Source organism: Apteryx mantelli, chromosome 1 (genome assembly GCF_036417845.1).
Source record: "Apteryx mantelli isolate bAptMan1 chromosome 1, bAptMan1.hap1, whole genome shotgun sequence".
In the NCBI taxonomy this organism is placed as follows: domain Eukaryota; kingdom Metazoa; phylum Chordata; class Aves; order Apterygiformes; family Apterygidae; genus Apteryx; species Apteryx mantelli.
The window spans coordinates 195016449-195042526 of record NC_089978.1 but is presented as its reverse complement, the minus strand read 5'-3'; the positions used below and the strand labels follow the sequence as shown (position 1 = coordinate 195042526).

Below are 26078 nucleotides of genomic sequence, written 5' to 3'. Positions count from 1 at the left end.
GCATACACATGCACATTCTAACATTCATTTTAACAAAGCTATAAATCATATAAAAACACAAGAATATAATCACAGTAATTCAGTAAATAAAGAAACAAAGATATTTCCCAAGTGGACAGTTATATCATGCACACTGCAAAGACAGAGTTTTTTAAGAAATTAGAAGATTATCCTTCATTCTGCAATCACAGTACAGTTTCAAATAAATAGCGCTTAGCTCAGTCTTTGTCAGCAGTTTACCTGAGAAAGAACACACCATTCACAATATGTTACAGCAAGGTCAGCTATTAGAACTATTGAGAGTTATTGCTATTAGTTACAGCTATTAAAGTTATTGAGCTATTATCTCACTTTGGAGAGTCATTGGCAAAATGTCCATAAACTTTGCTAGTTCTGGAGATAGGGGCCAATGTTTTCAGAGACGTAATAAAATAGATAGGAAAAAACTGTTGGATTTAAAATAATCCTGTTCAGTGAAAATCTTGGGTGGTGACTGCAAACGATAAGTCACATACAGGACGGTGAAAGGACCTGTCACTGTTGACTTTGTGCATGTCTTGTGCAAACATGGCTAATCCTTGTATTTCAGGAACAGAAACTCTCATTGATTGGCTTCTAGAAACTCAGTATATTCAGACATTTTGGCAATGATAAAATGAATATAAGTTACGGGACAGTAAACCACTATTGCAGCTAATGGAAGTAAGCAACAGTACTTTGTCAGTGACCTCTTTAATTCCCAATACCATAATTAAGTAGGATAACTGACTTTGATGAATAACCTATGGCTGAGTCCCTTAACAATGCTTAGAGAGAGACTGCAATAAGTAATTCCCAACTTGTCTCGCAAAAAAGAAATGCTTCAGACAAATATTTCAGACCTTGTACATTTTGGGAAAGATTTTGCACTGCACTGTTTCTCTCTACACCTTTGATATTATTTATACTTTTGATTAGTATCTAGCTTGGCACTTTGCCACTGCCTGAAGTAACAAAATTTAGAAAGAAGGAAATTATATTTAGAAAGAGAGTGGCTGTTTTATCATTTGAGGAAGGTAGTAAGCTGAGCAGATCTACTGAGCTTGTAAGAATGCCTCTTGTTCTACTTGGTGTTGAACTGGGTTTATTTATCAGTGCCACCTAAATCACCCTCCTCTCCCAAGTCGACAAATTTGATTTAGACTTAGCACAGTCTTTGTCCTCATATCTCTACTCATCACAGTAGCTTAGTAGCTACAAGTAAGGTAGATGAATTCCTCTAGACAGCTAAAGGAATGGTACTGTCACCTTCCTCCAGGGATTTCCTAGTCTGCAACCAGGCTTCTACTGGAGTCTGCTGACAGAGGTTGCCCAAAAGATGTTCATGTCTGAGGTGCCTGACTTTACTGGAAAGTCCCACCCTAACTATATCTGGGCAATTTGTGAACTGTGCCAACTGGCTTCAGGTTCAAGGGAGAACAGTGGGAGGAAATGGCCTATAACATGACACTTGTTTCAACACAGGTTTTCAATAACTTGGGGTGTACTGTCAAAATCTGTGTTTCAGAAAATGCAGAGTCTCACAAAATATAGTAGACCTAGAATGCATAAATATCTCCTAAAAAACACTTTATGCCAGATTCTAAGAGCAGCCAGATTTACCAACATACTCTGGATTTTTTGCACAGTTTTGAAATGCAAAATGGCTATAAATCTACTTTAACTGGCAATATAATCTTTAGGTATCAATGTTTCTTTATCACAAGATAACATAGCTGAATCAGAGTTTGTCAATGAATATGCCTCTCGTATTTTTTTTTGGCTTACTAGGAGTGAGTTTTCCAGCATTAATTCCTAGCTTTTTCTTTTCATGTCTACTGAAAATGCAAAATTTCTTTTGAAAGGAAGAAAGTAAGAAGAAAGGGAAACAGATTGGCTTTACAGCGTTACTCTAGCAAATGTCACCGGATTACTGGCTGGCATTTAATGAACTCTTTCACAGAGAAACCTGTAGTGCTGTCAGAGTTTTGCCGCTAACTAGGAATGTTATTATGGGTACATACACATGAAACCCAGCAGGGAACAAGTTTCAAGGGTGTACAGTAGGAAAGAAGAAAAGAAGGAAAACAAGTTCCACCTCTATATTAATTGCCTAGTAGGAAAATACACCTTACTAGCTTGATATGTAAATATAACGTACATAACATTGTTTTAACTGCTCTTTTGGTAGCTTTCTTTCTTAATCATCCACTTTAGAAATATATCATAGATTTCTTATTATAGCTATTTGTTTCTCCAGCAAGTTCAGCCTCAATCCACTCCAGTGAATTGTACCGATGGGACAGATGTCGTTGGCTTCCCAGAGAGTATTAACATACGCTGTTAACTTGTCAGTAGGATTTGACTCTCCCTTAAGGCTACTTTGCATACCACCGAAGACAGAAAAGAGCCTCAGTGTTGCTAAGCCAACTGCACAGATTTTCCTCCTGTGTACAGGAATTTCCCAAACATATCAGACCCTCTCCCAGTCACAAAGTACACAACATTAGTAAAGTAACAGGAGCAGTGGTGCTACTTTGCTGTAAGAGAACTGAACTATGTTGACCAAGGCCCGCAAAGCAAATTATGCATATATAGAAGCTCTCCTGAAAGGGTACACCTGACCAGTCTGGTGCCACTTCAACAGATGTCATGTGCACAACTCTTGTTACCAGTAAGATCTACTGAGCAGCGCAAAGGCAACCATGGCTTCACTTCTTCCTCTTTCAAGGCATTATTCTCTGTGGGTAATAGTGCCTGCACTTGCTAAGAGCTTGAGCCTGAACCCTGGTGGAGATAGAGCAAGGAAAGTATTTCCAGCTTTCTCTTATCCCTAACAGGACACTGTTTGCACCACCAACGCTTGTCTCTGAGCATTCTGTACCATGGCCATAAAGGCTGACTGTAGTTCTACGCGATCCTTGCTAACAGATGTGACGATTCAGTGCACCCATGGTACAACAATCAGCAGACACCACTGCCTAATTCCTGGGCCTTGGTAGGGTTGGACCACCTTCTTTTGTTTCAAATAGTAACATGCTGAAGTAGCATGTTATATATTCCAACAACTATACTAAACCTTCAGCATTTTTACCCTTTCAAGGCACACAAACAAAAGAATTTTCTGAGCTTAATATTATACATAATGCAACTGTAGGGTTTCAACAACTGTAGGTAAATGAAGATCCTGTTCATTTCTTCTTTCTTACAGATAATTAAAAGGAATAGTTAAATTTCATTACTAATCAACATTTGTTTGCTGTAAGGAATTATTTGACATGGAAAATATTTACCTGCAACTCCACTGACTCTGCCACTATTGGTGAACAGCACCATTTTACGAATAATCAATGTTCTGAAACCCCTAGATTTCAATAACTAAACATAATGAGAATTCCTCCACAGCAACTCTTGGAAAAGAGTTTTTTCTGTCCATTTCTGTCCATTTTTTGCAAAGTTACGTTTATTCAGATTATTATCTAAGCAGCACAATCTCTAAGTGTTTTTTTGAGATTCTGACTTCTCTGCAGAATTTCTTTTTTCTTCTCCTTACAGTTAGTAAGATGGTCAAAGTATTTCAGTTTTTCAGAACAACTGTGAGAACTATTTCTGAGAAAAAAAAATGAGGCACATTGGGGGCACAAAGATATTTAAGTAGTGAAGCATGTAATGGTAGAATACCTTTAGTGTATTAAAGCCTGACAATTATTTAGATACCAAAATCAAGTGTAATATACACTTTAAATATTTCTTTTACAAAGCTATCAAAATGATGACCATCAGCTGTAAACAGAGTTTGTGACACTGTTTCAGCATATACCTACAGTGAGACTTGCTACAAGAGAATGTTTCATCATCTTCATTCTCTTTCTCAGTTACTATATTGCATAGTGAGAAATCATGAGAAAGATTTTTTTTTTCCTCTTCCCTTGAAAAACATTTAAAATGAGCAAGGAACACTGAAGAAACTTTGCATCAGCAAAATTATTGCAAAGCTGTGCTAATCATGACTGAACTGAATTTGAAAAGCTCCCAGATGTGTCGCTAATGTGACACTAATGAATTTCACTCAATTTAGCACTCCACTGTCTTATCCATGCATTTATAGATACATTTTATAAGAAATTAGCATACTGACGCACATCACATGCAATAACCCTTTCCAAATCTGTCATTTGTTCCAACCTCTGGGACCGCTATATGATCAGAAATAAAAATCTTCATGAATTGGTGAACACATTTGTGGCAATTTGAACAGGGGAGGGAAGGGGGGGGGGGAAATTGTTTATTTAATTTAAATACTAAGTATCAAAAGGTAAATTACCACCAAGACAATGTGGATTTAGTCCAGAATTATAAACTGTTTCTCCTACAACTTGCTTTTTGCCATCTTCTCTGTATGCTAGTATTTGAAGCTGCCACTCCTCAGCCTGACCCTTGCAAATTATTGGGAAAACACCTCATGTCTCCCCATTCCCAAACTGATCTTAGGCTGTGAGCAAAGGCACACTGTTTTGTTGTATTTGTTATCTCCAGAGAAATAAAAGCATCCTGGATTTCACAGATTAAACTTAAATTGAGTTAACTTGGAAAAACAAGTTAAAACAAAAGACCAGGTTAACCCCAACACAATAAGGGCTCACATTATTTTAAAAGTGGGAAAAAGTTTAAAAAAGAAAAATAATAACAATAAAACACTCCATTAGAATATACCTGAACCAAATACCTTTCCCAGCTGTCACTTAGGATTTTCTCCTAAGGCACAACCTTGCCTATGGAGTCAAAGCATCGATTCTGCAGCAGACCACCCCAAGTACTGCCCTTCAGGATCAATCCCCTCTCCTGAAGGAAGCATTCTTACCCATACCTGAGAGCCAAAAGGTTTCTCATTTCAAAAGAAAGACAATGTAGTTTCCAAATACGTCTTAAAAGCCTAAATGTTCTCTCCTAATTTGGGGAACTCATTATATGCAGCCTTGGTTTAACTGCTTGGTGACTGTGAGAATGCTCATGGATATCCTTTTGCATAGCTGAGTGCTAAGTAAACACCACCTGTGAGACCTTGTTCTCCTGCCTACGCTTACCATTCCCCACATGGAATGGTGGTTCAATTGCATCTACAAACTTACATTGTAACATTTTGTAAAATATGTATCATTAAAGTCTCCCTGTATGCTAGAGTTTGATTTGACCTTCCATTTACTTACATATTTCAGAGGACATAACGTGACTCCAGATGTCAGATTTGGCATGATCCTGTGCCCACAGCCACCACACCCGCAAACACATAAGTGGGGGTGGGGGAGTTGGGGTGGAATCAAGAGCAAACTGTAGAACTCTCCTGCTACAGATGGTTGCTCATAGCTGCCTGCATACAGAGGCTCTCTACTCAGAGAGAAAAAAAAAATAGGCAAGATGCTATAGTTAGCATCATAGAGATACTCCAAATATATGCTGGGTATGACAATTCCCAGACACCTGCCCTCCAGACTGGAATTCATAGCCATGAATTAAGTATTTAAGCTTCTTATACAATACCTAGGATTTTTAGCAACTCAAGACTGTTTCAGGGAAAGTTTTGAGGACAAATACACACATTAAATCCCACACTTCCCTAAGAAAATAGGCATGAAAATTAATCTCTATTCAGGAATCACAATCCTAACTCCCCTCTTGGAGTTAAATCCTAAGATACATAGTTCAAGGACAGAGCAGGAATCACCTTTCCACCACAATGTCTCAGTGGCTAGAATACTTTGCCAAGGTATAGCAGCTCTAGCTTTAGTTCCTTTCTCTGTTTGAAGGGATTCAAACCAATTCTTAGGAGAATGCCTTTTCAAACCAGAAACTGTCTCGGTAAGGGCATTCTCAAACTTCCCTGTTGAAAGTGTGCCATTGCAGAAAATAATTAAGAAAGAATTAGTCTAGAGAAAGTAAAAGCATAACCATGATTGTAGCTCATGGGTTAGGCGCTTCCAAAGCTTAAGTCTTGGATTCTGTTATCCACCATAAAGGCTACTAATACACTTTATATAAAATGCCCAAGGAACAGGAATCAAGACTCACCTGCAAATGAGTTGCTCAACCAGTGGAGTACAGAGTCACTCTCACTCGTATGCTTTAAGATTAATTGAGGCAGAGAAGTAGAACTGAAACAACTTCAAAAGGAGGAACAGATATTGTCCATATACTTGTAACTAGGCCTACTTCCTAGAAGAGGTAAAGGGGAAGGATATGTAGACTTGAATTCTCTCCCCTACCTCTCCCGACACACACATGGCAGAAGAAGGAAGTCAATATAGATCCCCTATATGCTAAATTATTGTTGGAACCAATGGACAGTTGTATAAAAGGGGGCAGGTTACTTTTTATCTGGTTTGGAAAGAAAGAGGCAGCTAGAGCACGCCTGCTAGGACTGGGCACCTGAGAAGACAGAGCATGAAGAATGTTTAGCTTGAATGTCTCATTTGGATTTAATAATGAAACAGGCACTGAATGACTCAGTCGTGCCAAGACAATTATCAAATTTTGTATGTACCAAAGCAGAACTATGTGCTTAGACAGTTGGACAAGAGCATTAAGATTGCCTTTTGTTAACTTGGGTTTAAATACCTAAATCTGGTTATCAAAAAATCAGAATTGTCCAAAACTTCCAGCCATTTCCAGAACTACAGTGATAAGTCTATGTTTCAGCTATAAATTAATTATACTTGCATTAATAAAACTATAACAATACTTCTTAACATCAGTTAACCTACAATAAAAACCAAATGATTGCAAAGTACTGAGGTTGTTTGCTATCAGAGGTATGGCCTTGATCCTGTAAAATTCTAAGAACATACTTTGTTATAAAGACAACAACGAAGCTTCACGATGAATATAAAGTTAAGCATATGACCATGTAACCATTTCTACATAAAAGTCTATTTTCTTTAAACAAGATAAGAGGTTGCCAGTGCACAGAAGCACATGTAAGTGTCTTACATGTGGTTTGCAAAGGAAGAGATTAATTCTGAAAATATAATAAGAAAAAAAAAAAAAAAAACCACACACTGAAAGCCCAAACACTTAATACCTAGTGTTTTATAAATGCCATCCTAATGGAAGATATCAAACCACTTACCTCATATCTCATTTCTTAACTATCAAAACTCAGTTTCTTAAACAAAAACTGTCTAAGTTCCAGGATGAAAGCTGATTTTTAAAGCCCAAATCATCATGACCACCTCTAGCGAGTCTCACTTTTTCCACCATCAGTCTGGCTAATGTTAAAAATCCAACACAAAGGTGATATTCTCCCTAAGATAATACTCCTTGTATACACATGGTAGCTTCTCACTTTTTAGCATAAAGTTTAGCAAAAAAAATGTACAAACAATAATGAAACATGTCTGAACTATTCATTCACGAGCTAGTAGCCCCATTCTGCATTTTAATATGTTCAAACTTATCCCTAGCCTGAACAGGTCATATGATGAAGCAAAAGATCCTTGACAATGGGCTTATAGACACTATTATCAGGTAGCTGGCAACAGCTTGTGCAATATTAAATAATAATGTTACATTTATCAGCAAGACTTTCCTGAAAAATAATTCTTATTTGTTAGTGACACTTCTACTACAGTGACTTTCAACTTATTGCACTATATTCAGGTTTGTACTTTACAAAGAGTTCCATAGCAACTACTAGAAAAGTTATTTCACTGAAGTATTCTTCAATGTTATACTTGAAAGCAACTATTTAATCATGATTGGAAAAAGCAATATCTTTTTCCAGACACTTTTTCTTTTTTTTTTTTAAGAATTGACTACTTGTTTCTGACATAATGCTCATGAGTTCTGTATCTCACACATTTTAACAGAATTAAAGCTCACGCTTAAATGTAGGCATGTCCTGAAGCGCTTTACTAAATATGATCAGTTTCATAAACTAGGGATGTGTAGATTCAGCTAGAACACTAATAAAATACTCTGACATTTTACAAAACCTTGATCCAATCTAATTCCACAGCTTTGCGGATGCTTCTAGCTGACAGGACAGGTCTCTTGTTAGTGATATGTAAGTAAATTTTTCTGACTTTATAAAGCTCATCACAAATAATATACTTTTAAGTTTTGTAAGATCCTCATACTTGACAAATTTTTGCTCTGTGATAACTTACCTTCTAACAATCTTTAACATTGATCCTGATACTAATTTGATGAGGCAGAAACTCTGAGTCAGTGAGAAATGAAAGCATACATTTTAAAACAAGCTAATATGTTTCATAGCTATAGATAATTCTTTTTTTAAAAAAGGGTTTTTTAAGAGAAAGACATTCTTGCTGCCAATTGGGATGTAACATTTTTTATCTTGTGGTTTTCATTTTTGTGATCTTTTCAAATATTTCATATAATAATTTTGAACAGAGACGAAGAAATTCACAATATACGTGATAAAATGCAAGTAAACTTTGTAATTCACAGAAGCATATTATTGTGTTGGATTCTTTATAAAAGTATATACATAATTTTGGCTATTCTTACCCAATGAACCGAATGCTTGCTTTAATAGCTTGATTCTTCTTTGAAACAATATTATTATCAAGTTTTGTACAGAAACTCTTCTGCTCTAGTCAGTATTTGCCATAAATATCTTTTCTTTATATATTTATTATCATAACATTATCACATCATAAGACAGTACAATATCATGCATCACGCATGATATGCATGATTCAGACCTCATTTAATTGACATAAAGATTCAGACCCAAGGATGGTTAATGAGCATGAGTTGCGTCTGATTTCAGACATGGGAACTTTAATTAAGGCAAGAATCAGAAATACATTTATTTTATTGGGATTTTTGTTTGACATCTACAGCATCACAGGTCCTAGGATAGCATGCTAATTGAAGCTTTAGAAATAAATAAAATGAAATACAATAAGTGATTCCATGAGCAAAGTTAATATGTTGCCTTATTTCCTACAGATTTGTATCTTACACTTGACTGGAGCACTAACTGAAGCTTTTTCTATGGAGAATTTATAAGGGCTCACTCCCACTTATCCACATTCTCTGGATCTAAGAGCATTTGAGCACAGGTACAGCTTCTTTCACATTGCAGCATCTGTAGAGGACACTGATAGGAGTCTCCTTAGCTGGTCGTTTCACAAAACTTGAGAAACCGGTTATGTTTGGGATCCTTCACGGCTATCACATCTGGCTGAAATGAATGGCCAAAGGAATCAAAGGAATCAAAGGGGGGAGGCAAGCAAACAGACAGAATAATTCATAAAGAGCCACTTCTTAAGAAACTAAGAAGAAAAAAAAAGTCCAAGTCTAAGCCAATCTGCTGAAAAGGGAAGTTATCCCAAAAGCTTTAGAAAGTGAGTTAAAAGCCCTCAGTTAGTATCTCAGCCAGGAACTTCATGCCAATGTTATGGTTTCATATCACATGCCCTCACTTCAGTCACCATGTCCATGTTTCACACGAGACTTCCTCCCTCCCTTCGGTGCTGCATGAAAGACCCTCAAGTAACAAAAGGGGAAATTAGCTCCCTGGGGAAACAGCAAAACTGATATGTGGGCCAGAAAGATTATTTGCTCTTTCCAGCTAGTAGTATTATTTCCAACAATATCATGTAAAATATTTTCAGGATTCTAAATTGTCTTATGAACTGTGTTGTGCACAGGCGTTGGTACTGGCTCCTTCTCCTCTTTTTATTTGAAGTTGTGAGAAAGAAAAGGCGCCAGGGACTTTACTCGTAAGGGAACACTTTCAAGGCTTACAAGGAACTATTTCCAGTAGGATCTTATATTACATTCACGCACTGAACTAAAAAAATGAAAAGCCAAGGAGAAGGAATCCTTGCTTTCAGACCATTCCCCCCCCCGCGTGATCTCACAACTTGCAGTGAAATAACAGATTAAGTAGTTAAGCAATTTACCAAAGGTTGCTCAAATTATGTCATAAATCAATTTGTCTAGGACTACTGACGGTTTATGACACCTCATAGATAGAGACCATCCCTGGTGCTAAAAACTGGGGGGGGGGGGGGGGGGGAGCGAGATAAGATCACATCACTTTTCAACAAACTAGGCTCCCACCGCTCTCTTTGCGAGCCCTTTTGGGGCTCACTGGCGCCCAGCGCTCTGACCTGCCGCCGCCGAGCCCTCCGCCGGGCCAGGACGCCCCGCGCCGGCTCCGCTCTCCCGGCCCGCACGTGCCCCGCCACGCCTGGCTCCTACCTGAAGAAAAGTTTGGAGAAGATGTTCGCCTTCTCCAGGGGGGACCTCTGCATGGTGCCCGGGGCTGCCTCGGGGCGGCGCGGCGCAGGGCAGGGCAGGGCAGGGCACGGCAGGGCAGGGCAGGGCACGGCACGGCGGACCACCGCCGCCGCCGCCGCTAATTGCTCACGCCTCGCTCGCCCGCTCCGCTCCGCTCCCGCGGCTCTCCCACCTTATCCGCTCGGGCCGCTCTGATGTCACTGCCTGCCTCCTTCCCCTGCCCCTCTCCCCGCCTCTGCTTTGCCCAGGTTCAAAAGCGGGAGGGCTCGGGCGCCGGCCCGCGCACCGCCGCCTCCTCCTCCGCCTCCTTCTCCCCAACCCCCCCGCCGCGTCCGGCACCGCGCACCCGGCCGCGTCCCGCGGCTCCCGGAGCTCCCCCCTGTGCGCGCGCACACACACACACACACACACACACACACACACACACACTCCTCCCCCGGCTCCTCGCTGTGCTTCGCGCTAGCCCATTAACTCTTCTTACCAGCGCGCCGCGGCTGGGCTTCGCACACCCGGCGCCTAGCCAGCAGTCACCTAACGAAGGGTCCCGCAGGACGGGCGGGGAGCCGGGTTGCGATCCCCCTCGCCCTTCAAGAGGGCGAATCGCCCTTCTAAACTGTGCCTTTCTCCTCTGCATTGGGGGCAGCGGGGACCGGGCAGCGAGGAGAGCCCCCGAGTCCCCCAGAGGAACACGCAGCCCCCCAGCGCATTGTTCCCGGCCACAGACCCAACCCGGAGCTCCCGGGCCACCTGCTCGCAAATCCGCCGCGAAACCTGCCGGTCCGCGAGAGACGCGGGGGCACCCTCTAAAACAGAAGGGGGCCTAAGCCTCGTTTAACGGGGTTTAACTTCTGTGCATGCCCAAAGCCCGAGTTATCCTACCGTTAGCGCCAGTATGGGGGCGAAACCCAACATAATCCCTCCTGAGGCTCTCCAGGACCCCTGTACGAGGTCCTGCAAGACAGCTGTTAAAGGAGCGCCCTGGGGCATCGCGACGGCAGAGAGGGCGCTGGGGACCCACTCGTGTGTGCCGCGCCGCTGGCCAACGCCGTCGCCGTGAAATGACCGAAACAAGCAATAGATAGTGGACAGGGAGCTCAGATAAGAATAACGCGAACAGTAAGCACAATCACATTCACTATGAAATACACTTGCTGCAATTTTTCAAGTTTTCTCATAGGCACGACAACTTGAACCTAGAAGAATGAGAACTAAAGGTATATCCTTATAAAATTTAGCCCAAACATCCACATTTAATAACAAAGCTGTTTCTGGAATTATGCATGTATTGTACAAACATAATCCCTGCTTTCAAAGAGTATGCAGAAGAAAGAATGCTTAAAAGAAAACAAAGGTGACAATAAGCAGGAATAAGGTCTTGTGATTGTTTTAGTTCTGTATATAACTTATTCCTGTTTCATTTAATACTTTAATGTGATATCTACACACTCCTATTTCCTTTTACCTCTGTAATTAAAAAAAAATGATGGAAAAGATCATGCTTTCCTAAGCATACAACTGTTCCTGTCCACACTGGTTCTTTAAACAGGCAAACATGACTCTCTATGGTCTTACAGATTATGCTAATTTAACTAGCTGTCACTCTTTGCAATCTTCGCAGCTATCTCTTATTTTATTTCACGTCACTGCTTCTCACTAGACCCCTCAGAGCTTCATACAGAATTTCTCTCTGCCTTACAGTTTTTCCTCGCAGACCGTGGGGAGCTCGTAGGTGTCCCCTCGCACCGCTCCGGCGGTGCTCAGCGCCGGGAGCCGACCCGCGCCGCAGCGGGAGCTCTCCGGCATCCTGCCACCTAGCGGAGCCCGCAGCGCGGCACGGGGCCCCGGCGGCACGGGCGCGGGGCTCCCGCACCGCACCGCACCGCACCGCACCGCACCGCAGCGCCCCGCCGCAGTGAGCAGGGGAGCAGGCGACGTGGCATCTCGAGGAGTTTGGCACCGGGCTCTAAGCTACTCGAAGGTACCTCCTCCCTATCATATTTAAAGGCATGAATTTTCTCCTTGATTTAGTGGTGACACAGTAACTCCTCTATATCCACTGGGCTCAGTGACTAGCATACTCAACTAGAAAATAAAGAGATTAGGATTCAAATCCCCCCTTTGCCTGACTTAAGGCAAGGCTGTGAACCCACATTTTCCACCTCTCAAAGAAATTCCCCACTGGGTCCTAACATGCAGATGATCCAAGTGGATCTTTCTCTGAAATTCTTTCACTTTGTTACAAAATGGTTAAATGCCAATTTAAAGACAGGCTGGAAACCCAAGTCTTTTGATCAACATGTAAATAGTCTGCTACAGACTCTTTCCCTTTCTAGCCTTTGGGTTTCTGGTGTGTTCAGATAAGGCAGAAACTGAGCAGGGCATTAGAAGGTTTTTCCTATTTTACATTAGAAAGTGAGGTATGTTAGTCATTTAAAACCTTTTGTGGATCAAGTCCAAACTGCTTAAAGTGTCAATGGCTAATGGAGTATTTTCCATAAAAGTCCTTGTTGCTATTATGACCAGACCTGACTTAGGAGCATTTCCAGTAAAATTGGGACTGACAAAGATATCCCATTAGCTATTGTTGATTATTTTTTTAGCTCCAAATTCCACTGCCCTTTATATGTCAAATTCTCTAAATCCCTAATTTTGAACATTTCTTCTCTAAACTTAGACTATTTATTTGACTAGTTTCTTAAGTACCAGTTATTGCTATGCTCAGCACCACCAAAACCCAGGAGTGATTAGTTCCCTGCTCAGTGATCTGACAGATTTGTATAGAACTCATCTACTTCCATCTCCCCCCCATACTGTTGCAAACTCTCTACTAGTTGTGTTTTTCAAATTTTCTACAGATATATTTCCTTGCCCCTTTATTTTATTTTTTTTTGAACAGAACATTTTGTTGTTTCAGAACAGCCATTATTCCTAATCTTCTCAGGGAGCTTGAACATATTCCAGTGAACATGAATGTGAACATTGTCATTAGCATTTCTATGAGCAGGAATAAACCACAATATTTCTATTTTCTCTAGGGGCTGAAATACATCCAAATTTAGTACTATCTGTGAATTCCATTAATGTGATTTTCCTTCACTTCCACAGAAATGCTATCTGATATGACAACAGCTACTTTATCCTTTAATTGTATCCATATCCACCATCTATCTGATTTTACTCTGAGTTTTTGAAGAAAATGTGGTGAGCCTGATTTACAGAGTGAGGTGGCATGCGAACAGGAGAACAGGTAAAGCCTGTGCCATCACTGCAGTAACTCTGGCTGCCATACTGCATCATTGCAGAAGTGCAATGATACCAAGGCAAATGAGAAACAATCTGTGGTAGTCAGTCTGAAGCTGCACACATAGGAAATGGATCGGCTGGTCAGTTGCTTTCACGTTCACAGAAATTTTGAAGTGAGTTACACCCTAGAGGCTGCAGTTCCTGGCTTCTGTCCTGCCTTTGGTTACGTGTTCCTATTCCCCTCCAAGACCACTGGACTACATGTAAAGCTGTCAGGGTTCTGGTTTAACTGAAAACCCTACCACAGAGTGATTCATTTTCAGCAGGATCAGCACCCTGAACTGACTAGGAAGATAACTTGGCACTACTGCCAAGATAAGTAAGAGTACAAACATACGGCAAGGGGCAAGAGAGGAGGAAGACAGGGCAGGGGGAAGATTGGCTTTATCTGCTATGGAGTCACAAACTGAGCTTTTTAAGTAAAGCAATATACTAGGGGGTTGGGGGGGGGGTTGATTTTTCCCAGCCGCTGATTTGCCAGAAGTGTGGAGGAAAGTAATTATATTTGAATCCTTGACCTATTAGCTAGCATCAATGGACAAAGGGGTAGAAAAGTTATTAGTGGAAAGAGAAAGCATGACCACATAAGCATCACCTCCTTAAAAAACAAAGCTAAGGGGCTGCCAAAAGTAACACTTACAGTCATTGATTTTTTGTTGTTGCTTAAAATGAAAATAGGTTTTCTGCTCATTAGTCTCATAATTCTGATCTTCTGAAAACTTAATCCTTTAAAATATCCTTTGTCAAAAAATGGTCCTCTGGATAAGATAGGGAGAGAGAAAACAGGTATCAAGGAGAAGTTTATGTTCTCTGATGGCTGAAGCAATCATATATATAAATCAATTTCACTCTAACTCAACCCTCAAATTTTTCAGAACCTTTAGTTAACTGGAAACTATTTTTGGTTGCAAAACTTCATTCAACCCAAAAGCAGTTCAATCTTTTCTCCAGATTTTTTTTTTTTTTTTTATAAAAGTAGAGGACTTGATCCACAAACCTAGCGATCTTTCCCTCAACCTTTTCTATGTCCATCTGGAATCTAATACACTTGGTTCACTTCCTCATTCCCTGTGATTTAGATAATGGTTGGAGACCTTGGTTCAACTCCTCTGAGAAGAATGCCCTAAGGTATGGCTCAGGTACACCTTCTCAATACCTCTTGTGAAATGGTTTAATTTTACACAACACCCAACTGTTCTTGGGGAGCAGAGAAAGGAATCTGGTCACCTTTCCTCTCAGGCAGTTTCCTTAACCACTAGACTACAGACAGACAAACTAAAGCCAGGGGCTAAATCTTCTACAGTAAAATTAGATTTATATTCTGTTTCAGCTAGACTAAAACAGTTTTTCTGCTAAGAGATTAATCACCAACAATGTCTGTTGCAATTTAGTGGAGAAACTTTCATTCTTATTCAGCATGCAACCGGAAGAGCAGAACATTTCTATATAGCACTCAAGAGAATATTGAGAGGTGTCCCAAAGTCACACATCGTGTCTGAACTTCCTAGAAATCAATAGGGAATTTCAACCAAAAGCCCTGTGTTTCCCAGGAAGTAAGGTTTATGACATGGCATTTAGGGGATTCTTCACTTGCCCAGCATATACGCTACTGTTGGTAAGAAACACCAGCTAGAAGCTCTCACTGCTCAGATTGCAGTGCTTGCTGTTGTCTTCCAGAAAACAAAATCTTACTTCCATCCCTGCTTTCACAAGATAGGGCTTTACACTATAATTTTGTTTACAAAAAAAGTAATGACTCTGTCTCAGAGCTGCTCACATGTCAAGATAGAGAAAACCTATCTGCTGTTTCTCTGGAAAAAGCATGTTCATTAATAATATTCTTGCACATAAAAAGGTTCAAAATAGTAACAATGAAGGAACTTTGTCACAATACTCAGAACTGTGAGTATATATATAATTTAGTATTCAACAAAAACATTCTAACTGATGGCTTACAAATATCTTTTTTGTTTTAGCTGTCAAAGTTCCCAAAGTACTCTCTGTGTGGATAAACTAGCCACATTTTGCATTTCACACTGCTTGTTAGCTGTGGCTTATGGCATCATGATTTCCCAAAAGCTCCTCCTTTCCCAGAAAATGTGATGAAAAATGAATCATAACTGAAATAAAAGCTACAGCAATACTCATTTTACAAAGTAAAGCATTCACAGGTATTTACCAGGCAAACACACTTTTGAAGTCAGTAATATATTTAGAATACATATGGACAGTGCATTTTATTGTTAGGTGCAGAAGATGCCAGATTGATAGTTGCTGGATCCATTTACACCCACAAAAAATGTATCCTAATGCATTGTCTTACTACTGCTAGAATTGCTTCAACCAGTGTCTTTTGTACTTGCAGATTAACATTCTTAATCTATGTGCATTGGATATGTTTGGCAAGCACAGTCATGTATGCATTCTCGCACTGAATCATCAGTATCTGACTACATCAATGCAATACATTGTCTTAATCAGTCCTGAAAACAGTCTAATATTCCAGGGGAAATAAGCAGATCTTAGGCAGATATTAGCAGATCAGGCATGTATTTCTTTGATACAAGGTTATGGAGCTGGGAAGTGAAGTACTGCCAAAGTTCCAGCCATTTCATTCTGGAGAGGCAAAATAGGCAGAAGACCACATTTTGATAAGCTCTTACATGGAAGACACAAAAGGAAAAATACTGATGAATACATCACAGGCCTGTCATAACATAAGAACACAAGAACAGCTATGTCTAGTTTTTTCAGGTCTCGTAGGATACTGTACCTTCCTGGTTTATCAGTGAAAGGGGAACAGCCTGCATTATCACATGGAAAAGGAAAATGGATCCCTGTCTTCTCTAAGTACAGAAAATCATTGCATCTGCATGAAAACACACAAGAATTAAATCAATGTCTGCCCATCTTCAAGGTAACTGAAGCAAGAAATGCTTCTTACTAGAATACCAAGTTGCTGACAATGGCAACACAATAAATTCTTATAGGAAATGATAACTCCATGGGAATTAATATGCTGTCTCTTAGCACCTTTTGCAAAAAATTTCCAAGATAATGTTTCCAGGGTAGTAGACACATCACAGTCACTTCTTCATGAGTTCAACAGGCAGGCTGACCAAAGTTTAGTGCAACTCATAATGAATTTGCAGGTTGATTCTACAGACTTTCTGGACCAACTTTTTCAAAGTATTTCAAATTGCATACAATTCTTGACATATATTATAACACCATAGTAGAAAGAACCAGCAGACGGAAGTCAGACACATTCAGATGCTGCCATTTGGTCTTTGAAGTTTTTAACAACTGCAAGCATACCTTTAACGCTGGAAGGTATTTTTAAGCCTTTTAAAATTGCATATGCAGAGGAAGTGAAAATGTTTTTTTCCATCCACTAACAAACAGTATTCTAAGACAAATCATTTCCATTTGTATTGACAGATGAACTTCAGCATACCAAAAACAGTAAATACTTTTACATGTGCTAAAGTTTTATCTTGATCTGCCTTGCTACAACATGAGCTACCAAAGTACATACTGAAGGTTTTGCTGATTAGGATTACACTGAATAAAGTCCTGAAAGAACTATACTCTGAGAAGAGGAAGTTTGGACTGTGGCTTGATTACACAAGAAAGTCACACTACTGATTTTTAAGCAAGATTTTTAAATGATTTTTTTTAATGGTGAAAGTCCTGGGGGCAGTAACCCTGAGTAATACTGTGATTTGTGGAGGGTTCTGTCAATTAGGACACAGCTTAATCAGATATAAGACCTGGGATCTGGCAGACAAGGCACATGCATAAGAAAGGATGCAACTGCCGAAAAAAATTAAAGTTGGTGAAAACAAAGACGATTTTGCATCAAAATGACGCAATATAATAGAACAGCTATCAGATGTGGGAGTACACTCTTACACTTTACACTCCTGATAAATGTATTTGGTTCTTTGGAAGCTGCAGTAGAAAATGAGTTGGTGAAGTTTTTCTATAGAATTCAGAGTTTGTTTTCAGTCTAGAATAAATGTGAGAGGAGTTAAGAGCCTGAGAATCCAAGTCTGACTAGCTTGCAAGTTTTTTGTTTCCAAAGATAGTTTTAACTTCTTCCTCTTCATATTGTCATGTCATAATCCTAGAACAATGATATCATTGAGGTTAAAAGGGCAAAAATCCAAGACTGATATCTTCTATGACTCAATAAAAGGCACATGCATGCTGTCTTAAACAGTTGAGCAACAGAGTATTGAATCACCTAGAGCATAACAAAAAGCACTTAATTATTTACAAGGGTTTAAAGGAATGAGAGCTTGAGTTCCTGACAGAGTACTGAGATTGGCATCTTCTTATAGTAAAAAGTAATACAACATAAACTCTGCTGTATGAATCCACAGAGCACAATGAATTCTTAGTCCATTGCTTTTTGAAAGGGGATTTATTTTGGTGTATGCTATTCAGTGCCTAAAATAATCCCATTACTCAAGACAGAAATTACAGAAGAACTCTAAGACTTAGTCTTTTTCTCTAGGCTTGAAATAGCCTAAAATTATTCATGCAAATGAACACAGAAGGTGCTTTTGAGTAAGAAAGTTGTTTCAATCTTCTGAAGAAAATTAAAAAAAAGAGGAGGGGTAACTGCTCCTCTAAAGATATCAAAGGACTTTGAGCTCACTGGGGAGAGAGAGAGGTGCAGAGAGTGCTCCAGGGAAAGACAAAGGGCCAGAAATCATATGATTCCCCATTCTCCATGCAGTTCTCTTAGCATTCTCAGCTCATATTCATCACATTTCCAAAGGACATGTTGAGATTCAGGTTAGTTGGTTAAAGCCCGATGTTTAGTCAGGTTTCAGAAAACCATAATGTTTTCCTGTGTAAAAGAACAAGGATTAGGCTCACTGACTGACTTGCTGACTGACACTTTCACAAAGGAAATTCTCTCCTAGCCAACATGAGAAGTGATTTCTTTTTTTTTTCTTTTAACATGGCAACTAACAGCAGAATATTATGAATTACTGAGTTTAATTAAAAACCTTTCACAATGGACACAATGGAAAATTTATGAGGTGAAAAGTGTTTCTCATCATGGGATCTTACAGCCACTTGTGCTAAGCCAAACAGGTGCAGCTCTATTTTAAACAGACAGTTAAGATATTTGAGGCTAAGGGAAAGACTTTTGAACTTGTGTAAAGTAATGTAAAGCTGTGACACTTCTAGGAACAAAGTGACAGTAAGAAGATGTTTAGTAAGAGAAACCCACCATTACATAGCTATGGAAAAAAACAGCCATTTTATTTTCATTAGAAAACACTTTGTGACTTTCCTACAACAGAAAAGCTTCCAATACTGGAAGATAAGAACCACGTTAGACAATTACAGCAGGGTAGTATCAGTGGCAACAAAGTATCAGCCTTCTAGAAGCTGTCCACAGAATTGATTGAAGTAAATATTCCTCTACCTAGAAATTCTTAAGATTTGAGAATTCCTATGACACTTTTCAGTAAAATTGCTAAGCCACTAGAACATAAGACTCAATCATCAAGTCCAGCCTTCCACTGTTGCAAGCAAACCTGCAGGGCAATTCGGTACTGCACACCTTCAGGTTCTGCAGGCCAAAAAATACTTCCCAGTGCTCTAGCAAAATTAAGGCTTATTATAAAATACTGGCTACCTCAATTATATTGCAGAAATAGGGAGAACAAGACACATTTAAGGCCCATCAAGTGACCCTGTTTTGTTTTGTTTTTTTAAGAAAACAAACTTTATATACTGGGGATATTATGCCTGATGCATAAAGGAATAAAGACCTGGTAGCCCAAAGATTAAGGAACTTTCCAGATATGTAAAAACTTGTGATGAAGTTCATGCTCCAGTAAGCTCAGACCATGAACTTGAACCACCATCTCCCTCATGCTGAGTAAGAGACCTACCTATTCTGGGATGAGTATACTGAGTTTGCTCTGCTGAAGCTGTTCCACTTAATGAAGGCAGTTGAACACCCTTCATTATGAGGTGCTTAGGGGAATATTAGGTATTTAGGTTCCAATTCTTTATTCGAACTGCACCTTTCAAATCTGAAACAACATGTTGTTCTGAAAGGAGAGATACTCTTTTACAGAAAAAAAAAACAAAAAACAAAAACCACAACCCTGTGAGATGTCTCAGTTTCTCCTCACAGCAGAATGGGGGAATACATGATCTCAGCTTTCTTTGGTATGGAAATGGAGAGAGCAGGTGAGAAAGTGTTTTGACATAAAATAAGTAACAGCATTTAGCATTGAAATGACAGATTCAGGCAGTTCTTAAGAGTTTATTGGAGAAAGCATTTTCAGATTAGACTTTGGTATCTAGAAAAACTCTTCAAAAGTTCGTTTTTATTTTCCTACCCAAGTGTTTCTATAATTAGCTAGCTATAATGAAGGACTATTATATTGCTTAATATTGGCTTTAAGTGGCCAAATGTTATCAAATTTGCTCATAATTACCAAAAAACCCCAATATTTTCAATATTTTTTAAATTATAGTTTGAAAAAGCCAGATATATAGGAATACAATAACTCACACATTGGCTTTCTTCTTTAAGAAATGGAAAATATTTCCAAACACAATGGTTTTATCTCTGCAGAAATGCAGAATATTATCTAATGCAAAAATTAAAAATAGGAATTTAATACTCTGCCCTTGGATAGCATTTTCCCTTGCTGGCATACAAAAACTTAATTTACGCTTCCCTGTGCCAGTATGAAAGGAACAACCTGATCTATGCATGCACTCAAATGGATTATAAATTAGTATAACCATTCACAGAATAACCAGCTGTGGGTCTAACTGTAGACAGCACAATGAAACTGGAGTAGACAAGACACAAGATGTAAGTCTACGTTGTAATTCAGAAAACTAATTAAAATTTTAATGACATTATAGAGAAGTGTAATGAATTCTCAAATAGTTGTTTCAGTCTCAGTCATCTTTCTCTCAGAAACAATGCAAAAACAGAGTAGAATCTAGAGAACAATAAAAAATGATGTATTTGAAATACTATATGGGAAAGACAAAGAGTATCAAGCACTTCTGTTTACACTTTTGCATAATACATAAGTAAGAGGAAATACTTTTGTTATTCAACACATAATTAGACTGAGAAAGTCAATGACCCAAAACTCTGTTGAGCTTAGGAGGACTCAGGATAGAAACAGGTATCTGCATAGAAAGTGAAATATTAAATGCCTTTACGCCAGCTATTTATCAAAATCTGCAATCCCTTTGTCTTCAGACAATCTCTATTTGTATGAACTTAGGAGGCAACATCTTTTATATGCAGCCTATCACAAAACATTCTATTACTGTAGTTTTACCTTTTTCTCTATAATATCCTGTACACACTCCTGGCTAGGACTGGCAACCACAGTCGATTTGTCTATCAATCACATGCATTTGGATGCATGTAACTAAAGAAGTTTATACTGACACAATTAAGACAATCTCATTCTAATAGCAATATGGTAGCCCTTCACATTCTCCTTTTAGAGCTAGAAAATAAGGAGCATCATCTGAGTGTCAAAAAGAAAACTAAATAAAGCATAGGAAAACTTATGCATTCACCGGTCATACAGTAAGTACATTCTTGAAATCAGAAATACAAGATATTTTTCAGGTTATTCATCACCTCATAGGCTGTTTTCACTATTCTTGTGATACTTTCTACAGACAGCTAAATTGAGATTCTTCTGAACTACATGAGCATATATAAAATCGCAGCTTCATTCCTTAAACTACTTCTAAAGGCAAGATATGAAAAATAGGTGAGACAAGCTTTCAGACTGCAAGAAAACCTGTAACAAGAAAATACAGTAGTGTGCAAATTAGGAGCAGCTCTTTCAGCTCACCCTCCTCCCAACCTCAACCAGCTGAGGTATTCTGCTTTAGAGTACTGGCTCCTCTGAGTGAAGTGGACAAAAAAAAGCTTTTGAGAGAACAGGTCTGCCCAGTGGGAGGGTAGAAGGATGCCTGGGATGCATAAGAAGAAAGAGAAGTAGACATTTGTGATTTTTAGAAAGAAGTTAAAGGGAGGTGTGATGTCATATATCTTTTCTAGATAATTAAGAAAATCACTAAGTAAGTCTAAAAAGACCAAAGACAGAGAAAATAGTCGAAGGCTGTGTTCCCTGAACTCTAGATGTTGAGATGGAGAGCAGGAACACTCAAGGCTAGAAGAAAGGGAGTAACAGAAATAATTAATTTAATTGATGCTTTATTCTTCAAAGATTAAGCTGGGAAAGGCATTGAAAAGAGAACTTTTAAATGGATATCATGCTGAAAGATACAGCTAAAACTCCACTGGTATGGCTAAGACACCTGACCACGCAAGTACTGAGGGGAAAAAAAAAACCACCTATGAACAGTAAAAAATAACCCTGAAACCAATGTCTTTCTTGAAAAACGTCACAGGAATTCTGAAGACTAAATGTATGAGGATAAGGTGTCCCTAAGCAATGAGATGTCTCTGTACCATTCGAGGACCTTCTTGTCTAACTGCAACTGTCTGCATTCTACTACAAATGCTTGGGAGAAAACTCACTCTCAAAACAGAGGCTAGAACATCAAGTACCTACACCCAGTAAAATGCTCTCTGTATTCAATGAACTTGACTTGGTAGCTTGTCATAAACACTGCTTGAGCAGACAGGAACAGCAAACAGATTCCATTGCAAAAAAGTAGGCAGGATTTTAAAAGCAAACATGGAAAGTGTAACTCACCAGTCTCCAGATATAGCTGACCCTCAGCAAGAATCTTGTTAACACCAGAACAAAATGTTGACCTAAATAACAGCGAAGAAGGAATATCCTCCATATAAAGGAGCTCATGAGAAGGGAATGCTGACATTTTATCTGTAGTCACATCAATTGTAAAAGAGAGACCAATTAATTCACACTTGGGTTATCCCTCAGGAACACATCACAGGACAGATTACCTAACAGGAAAGGCTCATTATTGCCCTGGCAGGGAGAAATTGAGTGAGATTTCCTTGTCTGATCCATGACTTTCTGGCACTCAGGTTTTTTTTTAAAAAAAAACATCCTTTGAGTGCTTATAGGAGGTTGACATTTTTTCTCAATCACTCAGTCTATCTGGAGCCAGGATCCACACCCGTCAGAGGCTTGCAAAACTCAGAAGGCTTCAGATATCATTTATCTAGAAAGGGCCCTTATATCTTACTTCCTGCAATTTTTTTAGTACTGAAAGAACGAGGGCAGAGAAAGGTAAGGAACAGCCTATGTAACCAAAATGAATGAGATGTTTCTTCAGTTTGCACCGCAACTCAGCCACAGTCTAATTAATAGAAAGTCTTTCTTTTGCCTTTTAATGAGCTCTGGATCAATTAGAGCTATTACTCCTACATCCCATGCCTTTGATTAAGTTTATTTTCAAACAGCAGTTTCAACACAGTTAACTGGAGACTACATTACCAAATGGAAAACCTTGCCTTTCTTTATACTTAATCCATTGTTCTCATTATACTTTTGCCATTACCATTTTGATCATTAACTGTATCACTAGAAGTGGCTTAATAATTACTCATTGCTTCTAGAAGCTTTAATATAATAGTCCTCCTCATTTCTCAGTTTTTCTGGAAGACAAAATATTAATCTTTTTTATACCATCACCTGTTGAGAATTTTTAGTACTATTTCCAGAGATAGTCACAGATTTAATACAGTCTTCCAAAAGTCCTGCAACAATAACAGCAATGAGATTAACAATTCAACTGAAAGATCAGATGTTTAAGTTGCTTGATCACAGCACAAGAACCAGAGGGTAATGAAAAGCAATCTCTTCCCAGAGATCCTCTCCGATAACCGTGTAACAAAACAAACTCTACTGTTTTGTGGACAAACTCTCCAAACCAAGAACTGTACTTGTCATTTTGTGCTCAAATTTAAGAAAGTTCCTCATTGGTCCTGCTAGACTGAAAACAGGGTAATTTATTTAGGTGTTTAATACTTTTGGTTATGAATATTATACATCCATGTCTGAGAATATTTGTTCTGTCCCTTCATAGAAGGCTTCAAGATGATTAACAGACATTTTTTAAGCTTTTTATACTTATAGGAAGTCAGGCCATTTCAAAGTCTGTCTAGTGTTCTCGTCAAAATAGCATTTTAACACCTATACTTATCAGAGCTGTATCTATGTACAATTGTTGTAATAAATTGGGGAACTGCATCTTTTATTAAGGAACAAATTAAGGTACAACTGTTTTGACGGTGTTGAGCTATATGTTTCCTCCACATATACAAAACAATCATCACTGTAGCATATTTTGAATGTCTAATAATTACATCCCCAAAACATTACACATAACACATCATATTTGAACTTATGTCACTGGTTGCCATTGAACTTGGTAGACCAGGTTGAACTTTTCAAGATCATGAATACCTGGTATTATTTTTCTATTCTTTCCAGTTAACATTTTTTGTGACTAGGTATGAAAATAGACATAAAAAAACAGATCTAAGAAAGGAAGAGAAACAACAAAGGAACACAAAGGAACACCTGCTTGTTTGCTCATTGCTACAAACTGGTACAGTGTTCTAAGCTTTTGTGAGAACATAAACTCCAGTGTCGTGCCTACTCTTTCAGAACCAATAGATTTGTAATGCAATCGAAATGATTCTGATAAAGTGGAGAAAGTGTGTGAAATCATACAAATACACAGACAAATACACAAGTTAAAACACATAAGTTATGTGAAATAATACAAGATGAAATAAGGCTAGACGGAAACACTAAATTGGAAGGAAAAAAAACCACAAATGTACAAACAGAAGGCATGAATAACTAAAGGTAGTTTGGTGGAAAACACTCTGCGCATTCAGATTCAATAAGTCAACCAAGTAAGCAGGTAAAAAACGTAAATGGAGTTGTTAGATATATTAACAGAAGTGGGGTATAAAAAAAAATGTGAGGTAGTTATGCTGTTATATTTAGCACTGGTGTGGTATTTCAGCCAGAGTACTGAATCCATTTTGGGGCAGCACAGAGTAAGAAAAATACAGTGGCCTGGGAGATAATGAACTAAAGAGCAATGTGCTTATTGTTTTTTAACCTATAATACTAAAATCTTCAAATACATATAAAAATGACAATAATCAGTTGATCTCCACATGTACAAAAGAGAAGTAAGTACAATAATTTGCAATAAAGAGGATTGAAAAAAATCTGAACCTGTAAGGGTAGGGAAATATTGCAGGTCTCCTGCTCACTGAAAATCTTTAATACCAGTTACACAAAATATTTGTTAAGAAAGTTTTAGGTATACTGAATTTTGTTCCAGTGCAAGGGCTGGGCTAGATGCCTTCTTGAGGTCTATTAGGGCAAGTTAACACTGCATTTTGAGAACTGTCCCCAAGTCACTTTTGAAATTGTCTCAAGTGTACAAACCCAAGCCTGTCCTCAGATATAGTCTTCTTACAAGCTTTAAGAAACACAGAGGAAAAGATGCAGTCCCATTCTTACCCTTAGCACAAACCCAAGTATGCATGTATCAGAGTGTAAAATGACTGGATGCATGACATCTGAACTTGCTGCTTTCATATAGCCCATTTACCAATTTAATAACATAGTAACAGGACTTTTCTCAAAAATGCCAGAACTTGATTCCAAAAGAGAATGGGATTTTCAGACACCCATTACCCGTGCCTTCTCTATACAGTGAATATGTGCTACATAAAGCTATGGGCTTAATGGGGACATGATGTGTGGTGTCAATAAGTCTTAGTTCACTCTATGGCCTAGCTGCAGAAGGTAAAAAACAAAACAGGTGCTACCCACCAACTTCTCAGAAATTGGTACCTCCCACCCCTGAAACACTACTTCAGTTCTTTTCCACTGAACTTTCCATAGAATTTAATGTAACAGATCATACAGAAGCCTTATGGATGTACCAATGCCAAAATGTATCCATCTTAAACTTCTCTTAAGTCCTCAGGTTGAAAACTTTTTCCTCAAATGCCTCTAAGCTTCAGAGACATCTAGACAAAAGGAAGTCATATAGGAACTTAAGCTAGGTGCCTCTGGCTGAAATAGTCCACTTGTGCTAAGACAAGGCAGAGCAGTCTCATTAAAATTTCTGTTGGCAGGATGTAAACCATCTAAATTATACAAGCAAAAACTAGAAATAAGAAAATTTTTCTTAATACAATAGGATTATTTACTGTTTTCTTCTCAAACAAAAATGAAGAGTTTGAAATTACAAAATATGGATAACAGAAGCAAGTACTGACACTAGAAACATTCCAGGAACTATTTCACAGGGATCTTGCCCTTAAAGCACCATGCATTCTCAATGGGAAATTCTTTGTTCTTACCCTGACACTGCATTCTCTGAGCCACCTTTTGTCTTACAGATGTGGGGAACAGCTGGAAGCAAATATCTTAGTACCAGTCTAGGAAAGATGGAAGTGACTGATGGGTCTAGATAAGCATGCAAAA

The 26078-nt window shown here is 38.8% G+C and overlaps 1 protein-coding gene across 2 annotated transcripts in view; it reads right to left on the bottom strand.

Moving 5' to 3' along the window:
- CFTR (CF transmembrane conductance regulator) overlaps positions 1–10440 on the bottom strand; it is a 96672-nt gene extending 86232 nt beyond the window's left edge. Inside the window, exon 1 of one of the 2 annotated variants that reach the window (XM_067315135.1) lies at positions 10252–10440. In XM_067315135.1, the coding sequence (XP_067171236.1) occupies positions 10252–10304 (53 nt within the window). In that variant the 5' untranslated portion in view covers positions 10305–10440. The remainder of the gene's footprint in view (positions 1–10251) is intronic. The other variant, XM_067315127.1, reaches the window with a different exon arrangement.
- Between the last annotated feature and the right edge of the window lie 15638 nt (positions 10441–26078).